Source organism: Chaetodon trifascialis, chromosome 15 (assembly GCF_039877785.1).
Source record: "Chaetodon trifascialis isolate fChaTrf1 chromosome 15, fChaTrf1.hap1, whole genome shotgun sequence".
NCBI lineage: Eukaryota > Metazoa > Chordata > Actinopteri > Chaetodontiformes > Chaetodontidae > Chaetodon > Chaetodon trifascialis.
Genome location: NC_092070.1, coordinates 11014804 through 11033982, shown reverse-complemented (window position 1 = coordinate 11033982; position 19179 = coordinate 11014804). Strand labels below are relative to the sequence as shown.

General features: G+C 42.4%; 1 protein-coding gene across 2 annotated transcripts in view; it reads left to right on the top strand.

Moving 5' to 3' along the window:
• cacna1ha (calcium channel, voltage-dependent, T type, alpha 1H subunit a) overlaps positions 1-19179 on the top strand; it is a 109251-nt gene that overhangs the window by 61494 nt on the left and 28578 nt on the right. For both annotated transcript variants that reach the window (XM_070980460.1, XM_070980459.1), the window contains exons 7-15: positions 2717-3023; positions 5774-5866; positions 7103-7341; positions 7879-8423; positions 11338-11504; positions 11747-11941; positions 17829-17980; positions 18549-18734; positions 18820-18937. In XM_070980460.1, coding sequence (XP_070836561.1) covers positions 2717-3023; positions 5774-5866; positions 7103-7341; positions 7879-8423; positions 11338-11504; positions 11747-11941; positions 17829-17980; positions 18549-18734; positions 18820-18937 — 2002 coding nt within the window. The remainder of the gene's footprint in view (positions 1-2716; positions 3024-5773; positions 5867-7102; positions 7342-7878; positions 8424-11337; positions 11505-11746; positions 11942-17828; positions 17981-18548; positions 18735-18819; positions 18938-19179) is intronic.

Here is a 19179-nt window from a genome sequence, read left to right as displayed (position 1 = left end):
AAATAAACCTCCTCTCCAAGATTTATCCCACCTTGAGATAAATAAGATGCATCTCATGAGAGACAAACAACCACTATGTCCCAGAGAAGACGAACACAAAAACAGGCACACATGTACATTCAGACAGAGAGAAGATCAGAGTCACCACTTCAGCCGTGGGCACCAAAATTATACAAAAGAGAAAGAAATGCTGCTTCATTGTCCACAACTGCAAGAAGCCAAAAAATGTCCCCTTGACTTCCTTGAACTAATGCTGTTTTTGATGTGATGGTACAAATTGTACCAGAGTAAATGTTGCTGAATCCTTCCTGTGTGTAAGAGAGAAAGAGAAAAGAGAGCAGCCTTAATATTTCATAGCCAAGTATGCTTGTGTCTGCTGCTGTGTCTCCTCTTACAAATAGTTGTCTGACCTCCAGTACAATATGAAACTATACTGCATAGCATCGCACATGCACACAGTCAACATCATGCATTAGCACCGTCTCCAGAAGTCATAAGGATGCCAACATGTTCTGTATTACTCAGGCTACAGGAGGGAAAAAGAACTGGAACATAATGGGAGTCAACCACTAGACACTTTTCCCGAACTGGTCTATTCCCACCGCTAGTTGAAGAGCCAATGTCACTCTGCATGAAAGTGCACACATTGTTGTGGAGGACTCTCCACTTTAAAGGGGGGGTATAAATAAGCAGGGAAACTGTGGGATGCACTCACCACTTCCCTGCATGGTGAGGACACAGCTGTCACCATGGTTACTGATAGATGCCCTGCTCACTCAGTTATAATGTGCCGTTTCACTTTAAATGCAAAATAGCCTCCAAATTAAAAAGCATGTGCTATTAAATGGATGATATTTTCTCTTTTTAATTGAGGCATGCAAACTGGCTGTACAACTCAAACAAATTAAGGGACAAAATGGTTTCTTTTTTTTCTTTTTTTTCCATTCTACTCTACATATTCAGTGGTCTTTGTCTAAAGCCACCATGAAAAGACAGTGGCGTGAACAAAATTCTATTTGACTCAGTAGCAAGAGATATTTTCTATTCCTCTATTTTCGGCTCGAGCAATAAGTGGCAGTGCAGACTCATTGTGGAGGGTCTGATAGTCCACTCCAGTCTTTGGGATAGCTATTGATTTGGTAAAGCCTATGTCTGAATGCGCAGACAGGGGAGGAGAGGGAGAGATTTTTGATGAAGACAGTCAATTGGATGGAGACAGTTTTGACCAAAACAAAGGAAAAAGTAAGTAAATAGATAAAAGATAAGATGTTAGAAATTTGTTTCCAGAGATTACAAGATGCAAAAGCTTGTTTTCAAGTTTTTGTAGAGTGCCAAGCTGCACTTTGGCCTACAGTGAGGACCAAAGGAAATCAGCCTTTTAATGAAGTAGTAATGTCATGACAGCTAAGATAGAAGTGAGCAGTTATACTGTCCACAGGGTTTTTGATTGGAGTGGACATCACTGATTGAGGTACTGTGGAAGAGGAGGACACAAAGATAACATCTGTGATCAGATGCGTGCTTGTTTAATAAGATCAATGATATATCCACTCTCTGCCAACAATGTTTTTCAATTTTAAAAAAGCAAAAAGATTCGTCACAGTCAAGGTCCTGGGGAGGATTTGTGTTTCTTTTTCCTATACAAGTGCTTTTAAATAGTGCTGTCAAAAATATTGCGCATTAAACGCAAATTAATTTTAATGGCGTTATTTTTTTTATTGCAAGATTAACGCTCTTTGTGACATACAAAGTGTAGTGAACTTGTAGTTTTTTTTCAAGCTGTGGCTTCTGCTAGTAACGTTAGAAAAACTACAGGATCTGGTTGTAAACCGGAAACAAAACAATAGGCACGCCCCACGCAAGTGTTTGGTCTTGCCTGCTTGCTAGCTGTAAAAGAGTAGGCTACCGGTTTGTGTGGATGTCAAGCACGAAACACCGAAATGGATGTGAACAAGATTCTAAATGGAAAGTTTAGTTTCAAAAAGTTGCCAGATGGGTCGACTGACAAGACCAAAGTTATCTGTGCGTATTGTTGGTGTGAACTGAATTATCACAGTAGCACATCCAGTCTGAAATAACACTTGATGGTCAAACACACGGCGAATGTGAATCCTCCGCAGCCTCCCTGTCAAAACCAGGTGACAATGGATGGCTTTCAACAGAGGCATATGGATGCTATTATGTTGAAAGGAAACCTAAGAAAGGAAAGTTTAAGCCATGGTTTAACTGCACTGTAGCCTGAGTCCTAGTTTACAATGATGTGCACTTTGTAACTTTATCTTGTATCACCCTGTTTTGATCTCTTAGAAAGGGTTGTTGAAGGAGCTTTTTTATAAATATAAGTATTTATTTTTTGTCATCTGTTTATTGACAGTGTTAAATTTTGTGAGATTTCTGCTTCAAATGTGAATGACTGCTCAAAGTGAGAATGTTAGTGTGAAGTATAACACTACATGTTGTTGTTTTCAATTAAAGACATTTGCACAAAGCAAGTCTATCCACTTTTCCATGTTGATAAGAGTATTAAAATGATAATTAATGGGGCATTTAGAATAGATAAAAATGTGTGATTAATTTGCGATTAATCGCGAATAAATATATTATATTATATTATATTATATTATATTATATTATATTATATTATATTATATTATATTATATTATATTATATATTGTAGACATCGCATCAAAAACAATGTTCCTTTCTCCCATCCAGAATGTACAACTTGTCCATAAGTCCTTACTACATGTCGGAGGAAGGCGAGGACAGCCCATTTATCTGCTCGGCTCCCCGCGAGAATGGGATGCTGCGCTGCGACAATGTGCCGGCCCAATGCTCATTGGCCGCTTCCCTCCAAAGTTCAGCTCTGATGGGATCAGCCCCTGCGGTGGGTGGGGCCAGCGTTAATGGCTGCGTTAACTGGAACCAGTACTATAATGTGTGTCGCCCTGGGGACCTCAACCCTCACAAGGGAGCTGTGAACTTTGACAACATCGGCTACGCCTGGATAGCTATATTCCAGGTAAGAAGGGAGGAATGTGTAGCTTTGGATGTGGAAATAAAACGCTGGAGAGCAGGGTGTGAAGAGTTTATTGCAGGATTTTAGATTAAAGAATTGAGTTGGATGTGGTCAAAAATGTGCTCCTCTGCACCTGTAACCTGTATCCTTTTAGAAATCCCTCCACTCAGGCCATCAGAGGACTTTTATCATGACCTGAAAGCCATTTCTTCTCCACTCACCGGTTGTGAAAATGTATTTTTCCTTTTCCCTCGTGCTGATTCCAGCTCTCCCAAGAGCCGTGACGGGCTTTTCCCTGTTACAGTCTTTGTGCTGACACTGTCTGTGCTGTTGTGAATTCCAGTCCCTTCAGTATGTGTGTACAGGACCCACTGATACATCTGACTCTCTGTTTATAGACTTTGACTTGCACGACATGAGTTTCTCAAACAGACTCTCACCTTCAAATTACCCCAAACGCCACGAATACACACGCAGTCAAACAGACGCACTAATCCCTGTTAGGTACAGACAGTGTGTGTGGTCTCAGCTCCCAGTCAGAGGCTTTAAAGATTAGATTTTGCTGATTCCGATTTATTTTCTGATGGTTTAGCAAGCATCACTTTGAGTCTCAGATGAGATCATTTTTTAGCCAAGTATATGATGTGTGTGTATGTTTTAGGATCTGTTGTAAGTGCCAGTGTTAAGGTGGTAGATGAAGTTGATGATTGGAAATGTGGTATGCATCAGTCATGGGTTTAGTTTCCAGGTACTGCTCTGCCTCTGCAGCCAGGAGGTGCTGCCGCCGGCACAGGCACAGTGCCATGACAAGTGAAGTTTGTATCATCTGCTTCTTATGATCTGTGTGTGTAATATGTGTGAACATCATGGAGAAATGTTTCTGTGTGCTTAGAAAGAGGAAAGAGCCCAGTTTGCACTCAGATGTCAGTTATAAAGCATGCAACATTAAGTAGGAAATTCCTCTAAAATTTGAGAAAAATCTGCAGAAATATTTGTATTTGATCCTTTGCCAATAACGGGCCTGTGCTAATGGAAACATTTAAATTCATAATGACACAGGCATTGAGTGATCACCCTCCTAAAACCTCAAAACAAAACAGTTTAAGCTTTTTACAGGCTGTTGTTGACAGGTTGGAAACAGGAACATAAACAGAGAGTTAAAGAGAGACAAAGTGAGACAGACAAAGACAAGAGGTTGAGATGCAAATACAAGGGGAGAAACGTAGAAAGCCTTGTTGGAAAAAAAAAAGGCAGATGACTACATTGAATGCTAAACGACTTGCTTAGCTTGTCATCCCAGTCTACAGCTTTATCCCCTCAGTACCTGTATATACAAAGAACATGAATTATACATCTCAGGCCTGGGTTTTGAAAACATCTCAGCTCAAGGTTCCAAATTGAGTTAATTCAGAGTTACCCTGGGACTCCTGCGGAGTACAGCAAGCTGTTAACACGTCACATTGAGTGCTCGACACACCAAGCCTGTGCCTTGACTGCGTTCCGCCGAGGGTTGGTTCCTTTGTTTATTCTGCAAGTATCTTCAATTCTGTAAGAGGTTCAGTTTGTTTAGGGTCAATTTATACTGCTTTATTTGTTTTCTTGACTCCAGGCCACTTACTAGAGTTCAATAGTTGATCTGAAGAGAGGATGTCACTCACACTCAGTCCTGAGCCATACATCTGAGAACTCGAGCTGAGGGTGAAGAAATGATAAAAACAGGCAACAAGGCTCCACAGAAGAAGATTTGTAGCCACATCGGCTGCTCAAGAGTTGCTGGTTCTTCATGAATTGTCCTTTCTTCCATTTTGATAATGGATTTTTATCACTCAGTTCCAATTCTTGATGAATTGTATGAATGAAGGATATCAGTTCCAGACTGTCTGCGAATTGCTCTTCATGTCCAGGCTGGATGCTCGTTTGGATGTCTTCCTATCCTGTTCTTATGTTCACTGCCAGATTAGTTTGGCTGACTCAATGTATATTTGGTTTGATGGCTGTTTCCGTGGAATAAAGAGGCGCAATTATCACATTTTACAAGTGTGTTTTAGCTTAGAATTGAGAATCCTCGGCTCTTTTGTTAATCTGGAGCAAGGAGAGCATTCCCATCGAGAACGGATTAGTCACCTCTGGGTCTGTGTGTGCGTGCATAATATGCATTTGTGGTGTGTGTTTATGGGAGGCTTGTGTATGATCCTTTATGAATACACAAGTATGCACGCACATGCCTGTTGGCGTGTGTGTTTGGACTCCTGTTTGGTGTGTGCGCTTGCTCGTGCCGTCGCTGCGTGTGCGCTGGCAGCTGGAATGTGTTATGCCAGCTGAGGTGTAAATGTTGAGGTGTGAGAGCATTATCGGCTTGGCTGAGCTGAGCCACCGCTTTCAGGTCTCAGCATCTCCCTTGCTCATTAGCATAGTGGCCCCATGAAAGAGCTGCGTCAGTCCCCTGGCACACACACACACACACACTCACCCACACACACAAAAATAAGAAGCTGGAGGGACACCACAGGCTTTCTTCTGAGGAATAGCCATTAAAAACAGAATTGGAAATGTACTGCATTTGACTGCTGTGTGCTTCGGGTGTTTGTTTGCATCTGTGTGCGCTATTTTGTGCGTGTGTGCGTGCATGGGCGTGTGTGCCATATGTTTTTGGAAGAAACAGCAATGGGCAGAGCTACGAAGGGATGTTTTTCTACTTTCCTGTTCATTATAACACAGCGTCTCCCTGTCTGTCTTCTTGTCTTCACCACCAGGTCATCACACTGGAAGGATGGGTAGATATCATGTACTATGTCATGGACGCTCACTCCTTCTACAATTTTATATATTTTATACTGCTCATTATCGTAAGTACCCCATTGTATTTCTTTCTTTTCAGTTCACAGCCTTTTCCTGATATTCGAATGTGTTGCAGGGACTCAGAAAAGCAAGCTCCAAAATAGCTACAGAATTAATTAAAAAAATTAAAACTCCACTTTTGATTGAGTCCAAAATATCCGGCACAGATCTGCATGGATCAACGCTGGTCTTGTTTGAACCTTACCCAAGCAGAAACCACTCCAGCATTTAATGAGCTCAAACCCAATAAAGCTCAATATTTCACTCTAATTCTGACTCTGTAGCTTTCTGCAATAACTTTTTTGGTGGGGTAACAGCCGTCTGTGGAGTCTAGCACGTGAATTACAAGTGAGACGTGGTTCAGAGTGCATGTATGCCAGTATTTCCGTGATTATTACTCACTGAACACACTGTTTTACGTGCTCTGATTTAGCAATTAAAAGACAAATAAACTGCATTTAGTGACTTTAGGCACACTGAAGTCAGATTTCTTTAATCCTGCTCCTCTTCATACAGCTCTACACAGTCTGCAGTATAGTGGTTTGAATGCTCAACAATTATGCATATGCGCATCGCATCTGAAAGATATTTTCGTGTACTTGCATTCCAGTCCTGCTTTGGAAAAAACAGAATAACCTTACTAAAGTAAACCGCTAAACTCTGCTTGCAGCACAACTCCCCTCTGTTGAACCTCGCAGACTTCTTATCGTGTATGATTTCACTCTTATCATGCTGTTGTGGGGGTTTTCAAAGATCCCGGCTTTGGCTGTATTTTACAATGCTGTATGAGCTCTCTGCCTGCCTGTCGTTTGATGTAAAAATGCTTATTATGCATTGAGAGGGAGAGGGAGGAAAACTAGGCGAAAGAGAAGGAAGGGCGAGAGAGAAAGAGGTGGAGGAAGGGCTGAAAGAAGAACAAAGTGATTCATATAGAAAGTGAGAAGACAGAAATTAAGATGAATGAGAATGTCAGAGGAAATAATAGAAGTAAGTTAAGGAGTTCTCATCTAATCATCAGGATCTGGCAAAACAGGCTGCACTTTAATAATGTATGAGCCCTAATACAGCCTCTTGTTGATGCAGTGTTTTATTGCACTTTTAACACCTCGAAGAGGGATGAAGTCAACTGCGAGTTGCTACTCTCACGTAAAATATTCATGAAGTAGCCACAATTGATATTCTGGTTTAACAGAAAGATTTCAGCTGTCACAGAGCCGTTTAAACACTTTCCCTCCCCATACCAGGTGGGCTCTTTCTTCATGATCAACTTGTGCCTCGTGGTCATCGCCACCCAGTTCTCCGAGACAAAGCAAAGGGAGAACGCCCTGATGAGGGAGCAGCGCGCTCGCTACATGTCCAACGACTCCACGCTCGCCAGTTACAGCGAGCCAGGCTCATGCTACGAGGAGATGCTACGCTACATCAGTCACCTTTATCGCAAGCTAACGCGCAGACTGCAGAGGATATACTCTGGGTGGCACAGGTCAGATATGGGCTGTGTGTTTATTCTAGAATTATAGATGACATGAAATTGAGTCCATATTTTCACTGAGGGATACAAAGAGTTGCCACTGTTCACTAATCATCCAGTGGGGAGCAATGTGTCACATAAGGAGCAGTAATAAAACAGGAAAAACAGCCAAACCCATTAGTCCCTGAGACATCAAACATTTAGGACCTGCACTCATTTCACACATGCCTGAAGATTTTCTGTGATATAATGAGGATAACTGTCAAAAATGTCTGGGAAAAAAAAATTGTTCGATAGAAATTATAATCACACTTTTTCCCAAGGTTAAATTAATCATGGCTTTGCCCAGCAGCTCATAGTCTTTGCTGGTCCTCCTGTGTCTATTTGCAACAGTGTATGAGTCATTTGGGGCAACTAAAATGTTGTTACGAGCATTTAATAATTGTGTCTGTGTGCTTTGGTGATTTTGGATCTCACAGCTGCAAACACATAAATATTACAGCTGTATATGAAGCTGGTGATAATACCCTCTCTGTCTTTTCAAACCAGTAAAAGGCGTAAAAAGGTGAATCCTAATGGCAGTGGCGGAGGCAGTAACGGCGGGGGTAATGGACACGGCCACGGTTCCAGCAGGGGCTGTGGAGGCTTAGGCCCAGGTAGCGCTTTGTGGTTGAGGCCGATCCATAACCTCCTGCAGCACCATCAGCACCAGCACTGTCGCCTCAGCAACGGGGGGCAGCACGCCATCAGCGTGGCAACCGCCCAGCACACAGACGGAGAAGGAGGGGAGGAGCTGGAGATGAAGACGCTTCCTGTCCGGAGAGGAAGCACAAATGGGAGCAGTAGAGGAGTAGGCGGCAGCGGCGGCAGCCCCTCCGTTGTCAACCAGGGGATGGGGGCATTGCTTGGACGACTGAATGGGGGCATGAACTATCCGACCATTCTGCCGTCGTTTGTGTGCAGCTACAGCAGTAAGACTCCGCCGCCCCACTCCCAGCAGTGCGGGCCCAGTCCAGAGCAGCACCCACCAAACCACCCAGCATCTGAGCACACAGAGACGCTGAACAAGCTCTACCAGCTCATGGGACAGCACAGTAAGAGGGCAAACACACACACACACACACACACACACACACACACACACACACACACACACAGTTTGGGTTTACTGGTTAACGTCATCGTTTTCTCGCCAGAAAATCTAAATTTAGGTTACCTGATGTGTGTCTGAGTCAGCGTAAGGAAACAGCAAGCACCTCAGCTGAGTGTGACAACCTGAATCACGTAGCAGCCAAACAAATAAGCCATCAAACATACCCCTGTTTTATGAGCTGATAATCCTGATAATCTTCTTAGTCGAATGGTAATCTTTTTTTTTTTTTTTTTTTTTCTCACTGTTTCTTGTTTTGTTTTTTTGTACTTCTGTTTCTAATGGGTTTCACTGTCCTTTAATTCCCCTTCACAGTCTGTGCTTGATGCTCTCCCCTGGGCTCCATTATGTCGTTGTCACCGCGCTCACTTTCATTTCCTGTTTTCATCTTCATTTCTTGCTCTTTCTTTTAGCAGATACCTCTGTCCTCCTTCCAAGTTTGACCTGAGGTAGCCTCCAGCTATGTCTGCTTGTGTGTGTCTCAGGCAGCACTTAGAGAGTCCTGACAGGAAATCCATGTGTCAAGTGTTAACAGTCATCAGTGCAGAGAGGTGGATAAAGGGGCGGATTGAGGGAATCAAGACGGCGTGTGGGGAGTGGCAGAGGAAGAGGGAGTGAGCAGCGGGAAGTAACGGAAACAAAAACACAGGTGCACAATGTAACTTTGAAAAATGATGAGAGACGAAACAGATGGAGTGAAGAAGGGAGGCATAAAGTATGAAAGATCCAGAGGGGGAAAGGCTGGGAGAGGGAGCCATAGAGAGAAAAATAAATGACTTCTTTAGACAAGAGAGGAGGGAGAACAGAGGGAGGGATAGCAGGAGCATGAGGCAGAGAGAGAAAAGGACAGGGGGGAGCGCAGAGAGGGCACAACATCAAAGTTGCAAAGATGTTATTTGCGAAGGAAAATAAGAAAGCAGCGGCGGTGCGATAAACTCGATCTGTCCTAATGGAGTCTCCCAACAAGCAGACGCAGACTGTACACACACATTTAGACACTTAATGGCTGCCATCACACCAAACATAATTAAGCGCGTGTGAATTAGTTCCTTGCTGGAGTGATTTATCCAGAGCAGGCAGCGGCTTAAAAAACACCACCCGTGTGTTCAGCGCGTTGAAGCGTCAATACGCCTCTGATCTGCGCCCAGTCAATGTGATTCCTTTTGCAAGTGAGCGCAGGACTTAAGGATTTAAGGGTTTGCACTCGACTGAAAGCTGCAATCTTAATGAGTAAATGTTTCCAGCCGCTGCCGGACGTTTCTGGAACTGTACTTTCTAAATGTTTGGTTTCAGCTTTGTCAGTCGACTCTCCTCGGCTAAATGTAATGGGATTAGATTTTGAACGCTGCTTTTGGTCCAAAAGCCCCTTTATGCTGTAAGAGCACCAATGTTCTTGTCCAGAGCTCTCAAATTTAATTTATCATAAATGTAATCTAATCTAACCTAATGCAATACAAGGTAATGATATGAAGCTTTTTGCGAGACAAATGGTTTGTCCCCTCCAAGGAGTTTCCTTCAAGTATTGTATGAAAATTCAGACAATCTGTCTCGATAAATAGGCATGGAAATGTATTTGTAGCAGCAAAATTGGAGAGATTAGAAGGGACGATGAAATACGATGACAACTCTCACAATCTTACTTCATAGCTCGTAGTATCAGATGCAGTTGTAAATAGCGTAGTGTGCTGTCGAAGCTGCTTTTAAAGAGCTGCTCTTTTTTTTTCTAGAAGTCATGCTTTTGCCTGTGATAGTTTTCAGCCATGCTTTGCAGTTCCTCCGTACTGATTCTGAGAGGATGTAGTGAGGGAACAGAGGGTGAGAGGAGTCAGTCAGGCTCTACAGCGCTGTGAGTGAGCTCGCAGTTCTGTACTCACGGTAGAAACCAGCTTGTTTTGGCTCTCTGCTGTGGTAGGACATCCCTGCAGCACTGCATGCTAAATTTGACTCACTTTATATTCTTCCCGCTTCTCTTTACTTTATACCCCGTACACCATGTCTTCGTCTCCCCCTTGTCCTATTGTGCTCTTTTCATTGCTCTTTGCTTACTTTAGCCAGTTCAATGACAATGCAAAGTTGATATAACACTACATCATGGAAGCAATTATGCTGATGGATAAAAATCCAAACTGAGTTCATACCCACAAGGGTGTAATGTCCACTGAGGATGAGGGCGACATGTCCTCCTTACCTTTCAAAATCCTACATTTGCGCCCCTCACTTTTTATTGTTTGTTTCAGTTTGATTTTGTTTGCTCAATGTTGTCTTCCGACTGTCCGGCCAACATAATCAAAATGAGAGGAGAGAGAAGTTTCTAAAAAAAAAAAAAGTCGATACTTTCATCTGAGTCACCTTCAATTATCTGGCGCTCACAGCGATGAGCTCAACGAGCAGCGAGTGCTTTGCAGCCAGTGATTTGTGGACTTTTTTTTCCTTTGCCCTGTGGTTCACCTCTCAGGCCACGTACTTACTGCACCTTCTTGGTGGAGGTTGTTGAAGAAGACTTCAGGCACAACTCAGAGCTGAAAAAAGCACTTCCACCTTCGTTCATTATTTCCTATAAAGACAAATTGAACATCAGTCAAAGAAAACGCAATACGGGACCATTATTTTCAAGTAAAGATGCAAATCTAATCTCTGATGTCATATTATTTGTGCACTATTGGCTTGGATCAATCATAAACTGATTTTCAAAGCAATATTTGTATCCAGTTCCCCGCAGTGAAAGATGATGCAGCAGGTAACAGGCTGATGAAAACTTGTTTGTCTCTGCTCAGTAAAGCTAACGGCAGCCCATGAGGACAGTTATGAAAAACCCCCTTCACAATGTCTGACCGTCTCCACCCGTTTCCACCCCACAGGACGTCAGAGGCTGCTGTACCAGCTGGCAGGCGTGGTGCCCAGCCCTCTGCTGTTGGAGCTGCTCAGCTGCCCTATGTGCGCCCGCAGCCTGGAAACCTTGGAACTGGAACTGGGAGACCTGGAGGGAGGCAGGGGAGAGGCTGATGGACTGCACGACTTCCCGCAGGTCAGAATGCACGGGGCTGCAGTAACGATGATGGTAAACAGGGAGGATGAAGGTTGTGGAAGTCGTGACTTGGCATTAATGATGGTGGCCAAATAAAAACACAAAGCTGCTGAAGCTCCTGAGCCACAGCGCCCCCAAGTCTTGACATTTATTATTATTTCTAGTGGGTTTTTTTACTGATTTTTAAAAATATTTTCAAAAACTGTTTTGATTACTAAATAACCCCCCCTTCTTTTGTCTAGGCTGCGGATCTGAGAGGCGGGCGAGGCCGCACCAGACGGCGGCGGGTCGTGGATTACAAAAACGGAGTGGTCCGGGCCTGGATAGGCTTCAGGGAAAAACTGAAGAGGATTGTGGAAAGTAAATACTTCAACCGAGGCATCATGATCGCTATCCTCGTCAATACTCTCAGCATGGGGATAGAGTACCACGAGCAGGTGAGAATATGGAGGGGTAGGGCGAATGAAGGTCCGCAACAGTTCCACATCAATGATTCAACACTTAAAAGGGCTAAGAATGACCTTCAAGGAGAAACAAGTAGTTTGGTGAGAACTGTTGGCTGTCTGGCATTTGTGTGTATAAATGGCATTTCTCTGAGAGCCTAAATGAGTGAGAAGGCAGGGTGGACAGGGGTGAGGGAACGATGGGAGAGAGGGGAGGAGTGGAGGAGCAGTACCCACGCTTTCCCTCTTTCTCACATGCAAATACACATGAAGGCACTATCTCACATGCACACACACACACACACACACACACACACACACACACACACCAGGATTAAGTTTCTAGTTTACCCTGTGTGGCCAACATCTAGGAAGGATCCCCGTTCTCCAGCTCCACTGTCACACACTCAAAGTGTGTGTGGTTGCACGGACACGATCATTGACTGAGTTTTTACACCCGAGTTAGCGTATTTCATATGCACACACACGCACACAACCTTTTCATGTCCCACTGGTGCAGCAAATGGATGAAAAACCCAAAAAGAAGATTCTTGTGCATGCTGAGAGGCCATTCCCTCCTCTGCCTTCTCCGTCTCTAATTCCCTCTCCAGGGGATGTGTGTCTCTGTGTGTGTGTGTGTGTGTTTCTATCTTTGTGGTATAAACACAAGGAGCGACTGGGAGAGCTATGGCCTTATTGGGCCAATGACACACACACACACAGACTGAAGTGTTATGTAAGAGTTCCTCCCCTCAGTACTCATCATCCCTCTTATGTGACACCTAGCCAAACTTCATGAGACTATGAGTGTATATGTGCCTGTGAAGAGGTGTATGAATGTAGGAGGGATAGTGTAGACAGTGTGTGTGTCTGTGTGTGTGTGTGTCTGTGTGTAGAGAGAGAGAGAGAGAGAGCAGTTTAGATAAAGAGGGAAATGATTGATGCATGATTAGGCTGTGTTAAGCTCGATACCAGATTGGAAGTAGATTGCTTTAATTGAATTTGCATGGAAGTGGAAGTCTACATGTGAACTGAAATGTGAAAATTGATTTCAAATACATTGTGGGAGCTCAGATCAGAGTCTTAACTGTTTTTACTTCACATACATCGAAACAGACTAACATTAAATTGAGAGTATCATTAGTGAGCTTTGACTACAATGTAAACATGTCATTGATTGACTGAGATATGCAGATGTTTTGATAATGAGTGCCGCAAATCCAACTTAATTACTCACAAATAAAAGCATGGACGGCAAATCCTTAACATTATATTTGAGAATCAAATCAGATTTGCCTGCAAGCTCAACATAACCTTTTTTTTTTTTTAAGTTTGTGTGTTAAAAGCACAAACACAAAGGAATACACAATATAGGTAAGCTGTAAGGTAATCGTGTATTATGCGCATTTGAAAGATCCAACAGGTAACTTTTCTGACTCCTTCATCCTCACAAACACTCTTGAATGTGTGTGAAACCGAAGTGAGAGGAAAAAGGGGGTTTAAGATGCAACATCGTGCAGTAAAAACCATCAGTTTGAGTGTGTGTGTGTGTGTGTGTGTGTGTGTGTGTGTGTGTGTGTGTGTGTGTGTGTGTGTGTGTGTGTGTGTGCGTGCGTGTGTGCGTGCGAAAGTGTATGCATCATGTCCCCAGTTCTGAACAGATAAATAGAGGATATCTCCCAAACACTCACTCCAAACGTCCTCTTGCCAGTGCTGCCACTGCATCTAATTCTGATTGATCACATGGACTGTCAGACATAACGATGGCAGTGGAAAGCAGCATCTAAAACAATAGTTCAGAAAGCTCATTTGAGATGGGAGTGGATTACATAAGATATATTGACATAGTTAAGAGCTTCTAATTATTTTGAAACCACTTAGTTGCTAATGATCATGGCAATCTGAAACTGCTACTACAAAGTAACGTACGTCATGGGGTAAAGCTGACAACTCAAGGGCACCTGGGTGGGATTTATTAACGTGTGAGTGTTTCTTTTAATTTTCCCCTCCCACATTTTTATCGCTGGCTGCTGGACTTGAATAGAACCTCTCTAACATTTACTCCTGAACTTCTGCTTCCTTCCACCTTGTTGTCCACATGTCGCCGTCAGCCGGGACAGGACCCAGAACGCAATGTGCTGAGTTCATTTCATTTTACGACAAAAGTCAAAACAAAAAAAACACAGCCGACATCGATGCATGCTTATGCAAGCTTGTCAAGTACTTTAGACTTTCAGTTCTTTCAGAGCCCTGAGAGCTCAGCACGTTGCAGCTTAAGAAAGCACACCCAGATAGACGCAACACAAGCGAATTAAGACAACATCAACAACATGTGCAGCATTTAGAAAGCATGATCTCTGCAGATAGCACGGGCAACAATACAAGCTGTGACGGACACGTTGAAACCACTAACAACTGAGCTCATTTTCTGACAGCTTGTGGATAGCACTAACCTCATGAGTTGCAAACCAATGCAACAAGCGCGTCCCAGCCGTGCGTCACTTTTTAGTGTCCCCTGGAAACAGCTTCTCTTGTTGTCTATACTTGCAGCGTTTATAAATGTATACATTTTTTTTTCTAAATGCTGCTCACACATGTCAAATTGTAGAAGATGTTTTCTTAATTTGCTTGTATTTTGTCTAATCGCTTGTGTTGTGTGCATTGAGCCACTGTGAATTCAGCGATTACTGTATTCATTATTATTGTTTTAACCTACTATGTTAGCCAAACTGTATTCTCACCACCTAAGACACTGTAAAGCAGTAAGTGAAGATAAATTTGTAGTCCAGACATAAAAACTGCTGCTCAGCATTGTGGAAATTATTGCCCTGCAAGTCTGCAGTGTGCTTGTTCATCCCTCTGGTGTGAAGAGTGCGGCCAAACGGTAATGAAAATGGCACTAGTCCACTGTTAAATAATAGTGTATATGAGTCTACTGTACTGTGACTGCTTAAGGTAGAAAAGCTGGCTGAGAGCTCTTTTAAAGCTTTGTTGAAGTGCTTTAAAGTTTTTATGTGCTGGCTCAACAGGGACAGACAATTTGGACAAACAGCCAGGACATCGAGCAGCTGTAGTCTCTCTATTGTCTGTCCAGCTCTTTAAAAAGATAAAATAAAATATGCCATTGTTTTGCTCACCACGCAGCACACCAAAAGCTGCACTCGAGTCCCCTGATGTTACTTTTTATTTTTGGTTTTCAAGCTTCACGACTGTCCCAATTAACGCTGTAGCTCATCAGCCGAAAATAAAATAAAAATAGTGTGGATAGAAGAGTGGTGTGCTTTTAGCGTGCGCTGCATCGTATTCCACACGCAGCACTGCATATTGACAGCGAGGTCACGATTTCAACTACTGTCAAACTCCTGCTGTAATGGATCAGTGGATTGGTCTGGCTCAGGCATACACACATTTTCCTGCAGTTGATAAGGTCAGTAAAAAAAATAATTAGACAGCCTCTGTTTCAGAGCATCCAAGAGGCTGTTTGTGTTTCGCCTTCAGAAATCACAGCATGAAATTCAGACACTTATGTATCAGAGCAGCTACTCAGACAGTGATGGATTTTGCAAATTACAAATGCTATCGACTCCAGTGGAGGAGGAAATATTCAGATCAGTTTACTCGAGTAAAAGCAGCAACACGGCACTATAAAAATACTCCATTACAAAGTAAAAGTCCTGCAAGCCAGCATGAAGCTAGTTTTAACTGCTTCCTAAACTGGTGGGTCAGTTATACATTATATAAACCATATATTTTGTTTGAAAGATGTTCATTTTAAGACCAAATATAGGTGTCAGATAAATGACATGGAGTGGATGGATCATTTTGGATCATTTTACTGTGAAATGTGGTGTAGTGGAAATTTGAATTGCTTAAAATGAAAATACTCATGTAAAGCACCATAAATGTACTTAAGTACTGCGTTTGAGTAAATATACTTGCTTTCCACCACTGACCTGCTCAAAAGGAAACTTTCACCACTCATATTCTTGAAATGTGGCTGTAAAAAGTTTGCAGTTCTTCACTGTTTGCTCTGTGTTTCTGTGTGTTTGGGGTGGAGCGAGGTGGGGGGAGTGTTGTGTAGTATGGCGCCCTCTATCTGTGATCCTCAGTTGTACTTCAGCAGAGGATTCAGTGCCTTGGACTGGCTGTAAAAGTTGGGATTTTAATCAAAGCGTTATCATTGGAAATCATAATCATTTATTCATTTAGAATAATTCAGTGAATGAACAACACAAAACCCACACTGGGTGTTTCTGCCGGGTGTTGATGGTAACTGCAGCCGAGTGTTAACCCGTCTCTGGTAGTTGCAGCTCGTCTGAGATTTTCTGTATTAATCTTGCTCTTGTGTTTATTAGTCCACAATATGGCCTGACTGCTTTTATACACCATGTGCTGTGAAGCTAAATGGGCTTTGGACCTATTGCTTCTTGATCTCCACATGAAAAGAATCACAATTATTTTTAATGAGACTGCCAAGTGTGACATGAGAATAAAAGTCAAAGGCTGAGGAGCTTTACAAACTGCAAGGCTGACTGTAGAGCTAAGAATTTTAGAATGATTCAGTTGTCTGAGGATCATAATGATCCCTTATTTGTGAATGTACAAAGACCGGCAGCACTGAATCATGATCTGAGCTGGGGCTAAGCAATTCATCAAAATATAAGTGAAATCACAATATGGCCAAGTGCAATATCCAAATGGCAGGAGCTGCAGTTTTTTTGCTGAAATGCATCACATACCTGTCACAACATACCATTAGAAATGAAGCATTGCGGTGCTACAGAGATGCCCTGTCCTACAAATCATGTTCTCCAGACGTAAGGGAATATGCTTATTTACAGACCCCAGCAAAAATCACATTATCATCATTTCATTTATTTATTTTAGGGAAAAAGAAATGCAAAAATTCAAACTAAAATCGTCGAGTCATATCACAATCTGTCAAAATAATTGCAGTAATCAGCCCTGATACAAGCTCAGAAAAGTGAAAGAGGGAAGTAGTGTAGAGCGCCATGTTTATTACAAGAGGTCATGAAAATAATAAGTTATTTTGAATTTAATTGCAGCTTTTAGACAAGTATCAAACTTAATTTGATACCATTTAATGGACCATTTAATGTTTTGATTTACTTGGCCAGGTGAGAAACACACCATATGCACTCAAGTGTGAGTCAGTGAGACTCCCAAAATAGCAAGTCTCAGTATAGCAAACTGTAGGTTAGAACCCAAGTCACGCCTTTCGATGCGAATCAGCACCTTCAGATCACTGATGCAGCTCTAACGAACTGTTCCTATGAAGAAAAATTGAAGACGTGGCCTAATAATGCATTTACCAGAGCACGAAACTGCAGTGTTTTCCATAAAAGTCCTGACTGCATGCTTTATGACAGGGCCTCAGTTACACCTTGCTGGATCAGTGACTGTACTGAGAGGTAAGTGGTGTAGATCAGCAGTGATGGATTGGTGCTGTTGGTTCCATTTGATTGATTGGGCCTGACTCCAGCTCTGAACTTGATTAATAATGTCTCGGCTAAGGGCACTAAGACCAGGTGGTTTTACGACTCTGAGATAATAGAGTGGAGATATTAACTTTCTTTCTTTCTTTCTTTCTTTCTTTCTTTCTTTCTTTCTTTCTTTCTTTCTTTCTTTCTTTCTCTTCCTCTTCTTACTCTCTCTTTTTCTTCTTTCTTTTTCTCTTCCTTTTTCTTTCTCTTTCTTATTCTTTCTCATCCTCTTTCTTCTTTTCTTTCTTTCTCTTCTTTTTCTTTCTCTTTCACATTCACTTTCTCTTCCTTATTCTTTCTTTCTTTCTTTCTTTCTTTCTTTCTTTCTTTCTTTCTTTCTTTCTTTCTTTCTTTCTTTCTTTCCTCTCTCTCCCCAGCCTGAAGAGTTGACTGATGTGTTAGAGATCAGTAACATCGTTTTCACCAGTATGTTTGTGCTGGAGATGGGCTTCATGCTGCTGGCCTTCGGCTTGTTTGGATACATCAGGAACCCATACAACATATTCGACAGCATCATTGTTATCATCAGGTAATGTGAATCCATGTAGCCTGATCTTTAATTGTTTGTGATTTAGTGCAAAAAAACTAAAATCATGACTCCAATATAGATTTCCCTAACTAGACAACTGCTAAGCTTGGATTTAGAGCCACCCCCGGTTCTTATTCCTTCTCCAGCTTGTCACTCATTGAATTTCGGATGTCCGGTTCAATGCAGCAGCATCCATCTTTACAATAGCTAAGACTGGCACACTCATGATGGATCGTACAGACACAGCTTTACTTGCTGCCGCAGCAGATTCTTGTTCCTGTCAGGAGTCGAGGTTCGCTGTGTGGCTGTCATTTAGGTTGATAGAGCTCATATTGGATCAGGGAAGGGACACTTTGATATATGTGGCGATATGTGGTGTGATTTTCGTTACTTGCGTGACTGAAGGGAATTGCTTTCAAAATTACAGCAGACTTATTCAAGCTGAGTTCCTTCAAAACAACAAAACAAGTGTCTCACATTATTATTATCTTAATTATGCCCACATATAGTTTTAATTTAGACACAAACACAACCTCCAACTTTCATACTGGCTCTTTGTGGTTCTCAGTGTGTGGGAGATTATTGGTCAGTCAGACGGTGGGCTGTCAGTCCTGCGAACATTTCGTCTGCTGCGGGTTCTGAAGCTGGTTCGCTTCCTGCCTGCCCTGAGGAGGCAGCTGGTGGTGCTGATGAAGACCATGGACAATGTGGCCACATTCTGCATGCTGCTGATGCTTTTCATCTTCACTTTCAGGTAATGCACACATGCAACATACACACAAATCCATCAAAAAGCACGCATTAAAGTTAGGCTGACTGCACTTTCTTCTCTTCTGCAGTATACTGGGTATGCACCTGTTTGGCTGTAAATTCAGTCTTCAGATGGAGAATGGAGACACCATCCCTGACCGCAAGAACTTTGACTCTCTGCTTTGGGCCATTGTCACTGTATTCCAGGTTAGTTTTCTCTGTTTTTCTTAATTTGCAAAAATTGTACTGATACTGAGTTAATGTGATATTTTGATCAGCTGCTCTCATCTATTATCAATAACTGTCTTTTTGTTTGTTTCTTGCCCGTCTATCTGCGGTTCAGCTGCTTTGTGTATTCTTATTGATCATGATGAGCACGTAATTCAAATGTGAATTCTCTCCTTGTGAGTTGGCAAGTTTGTGATTTATAAATGAAACATGAATGTTTA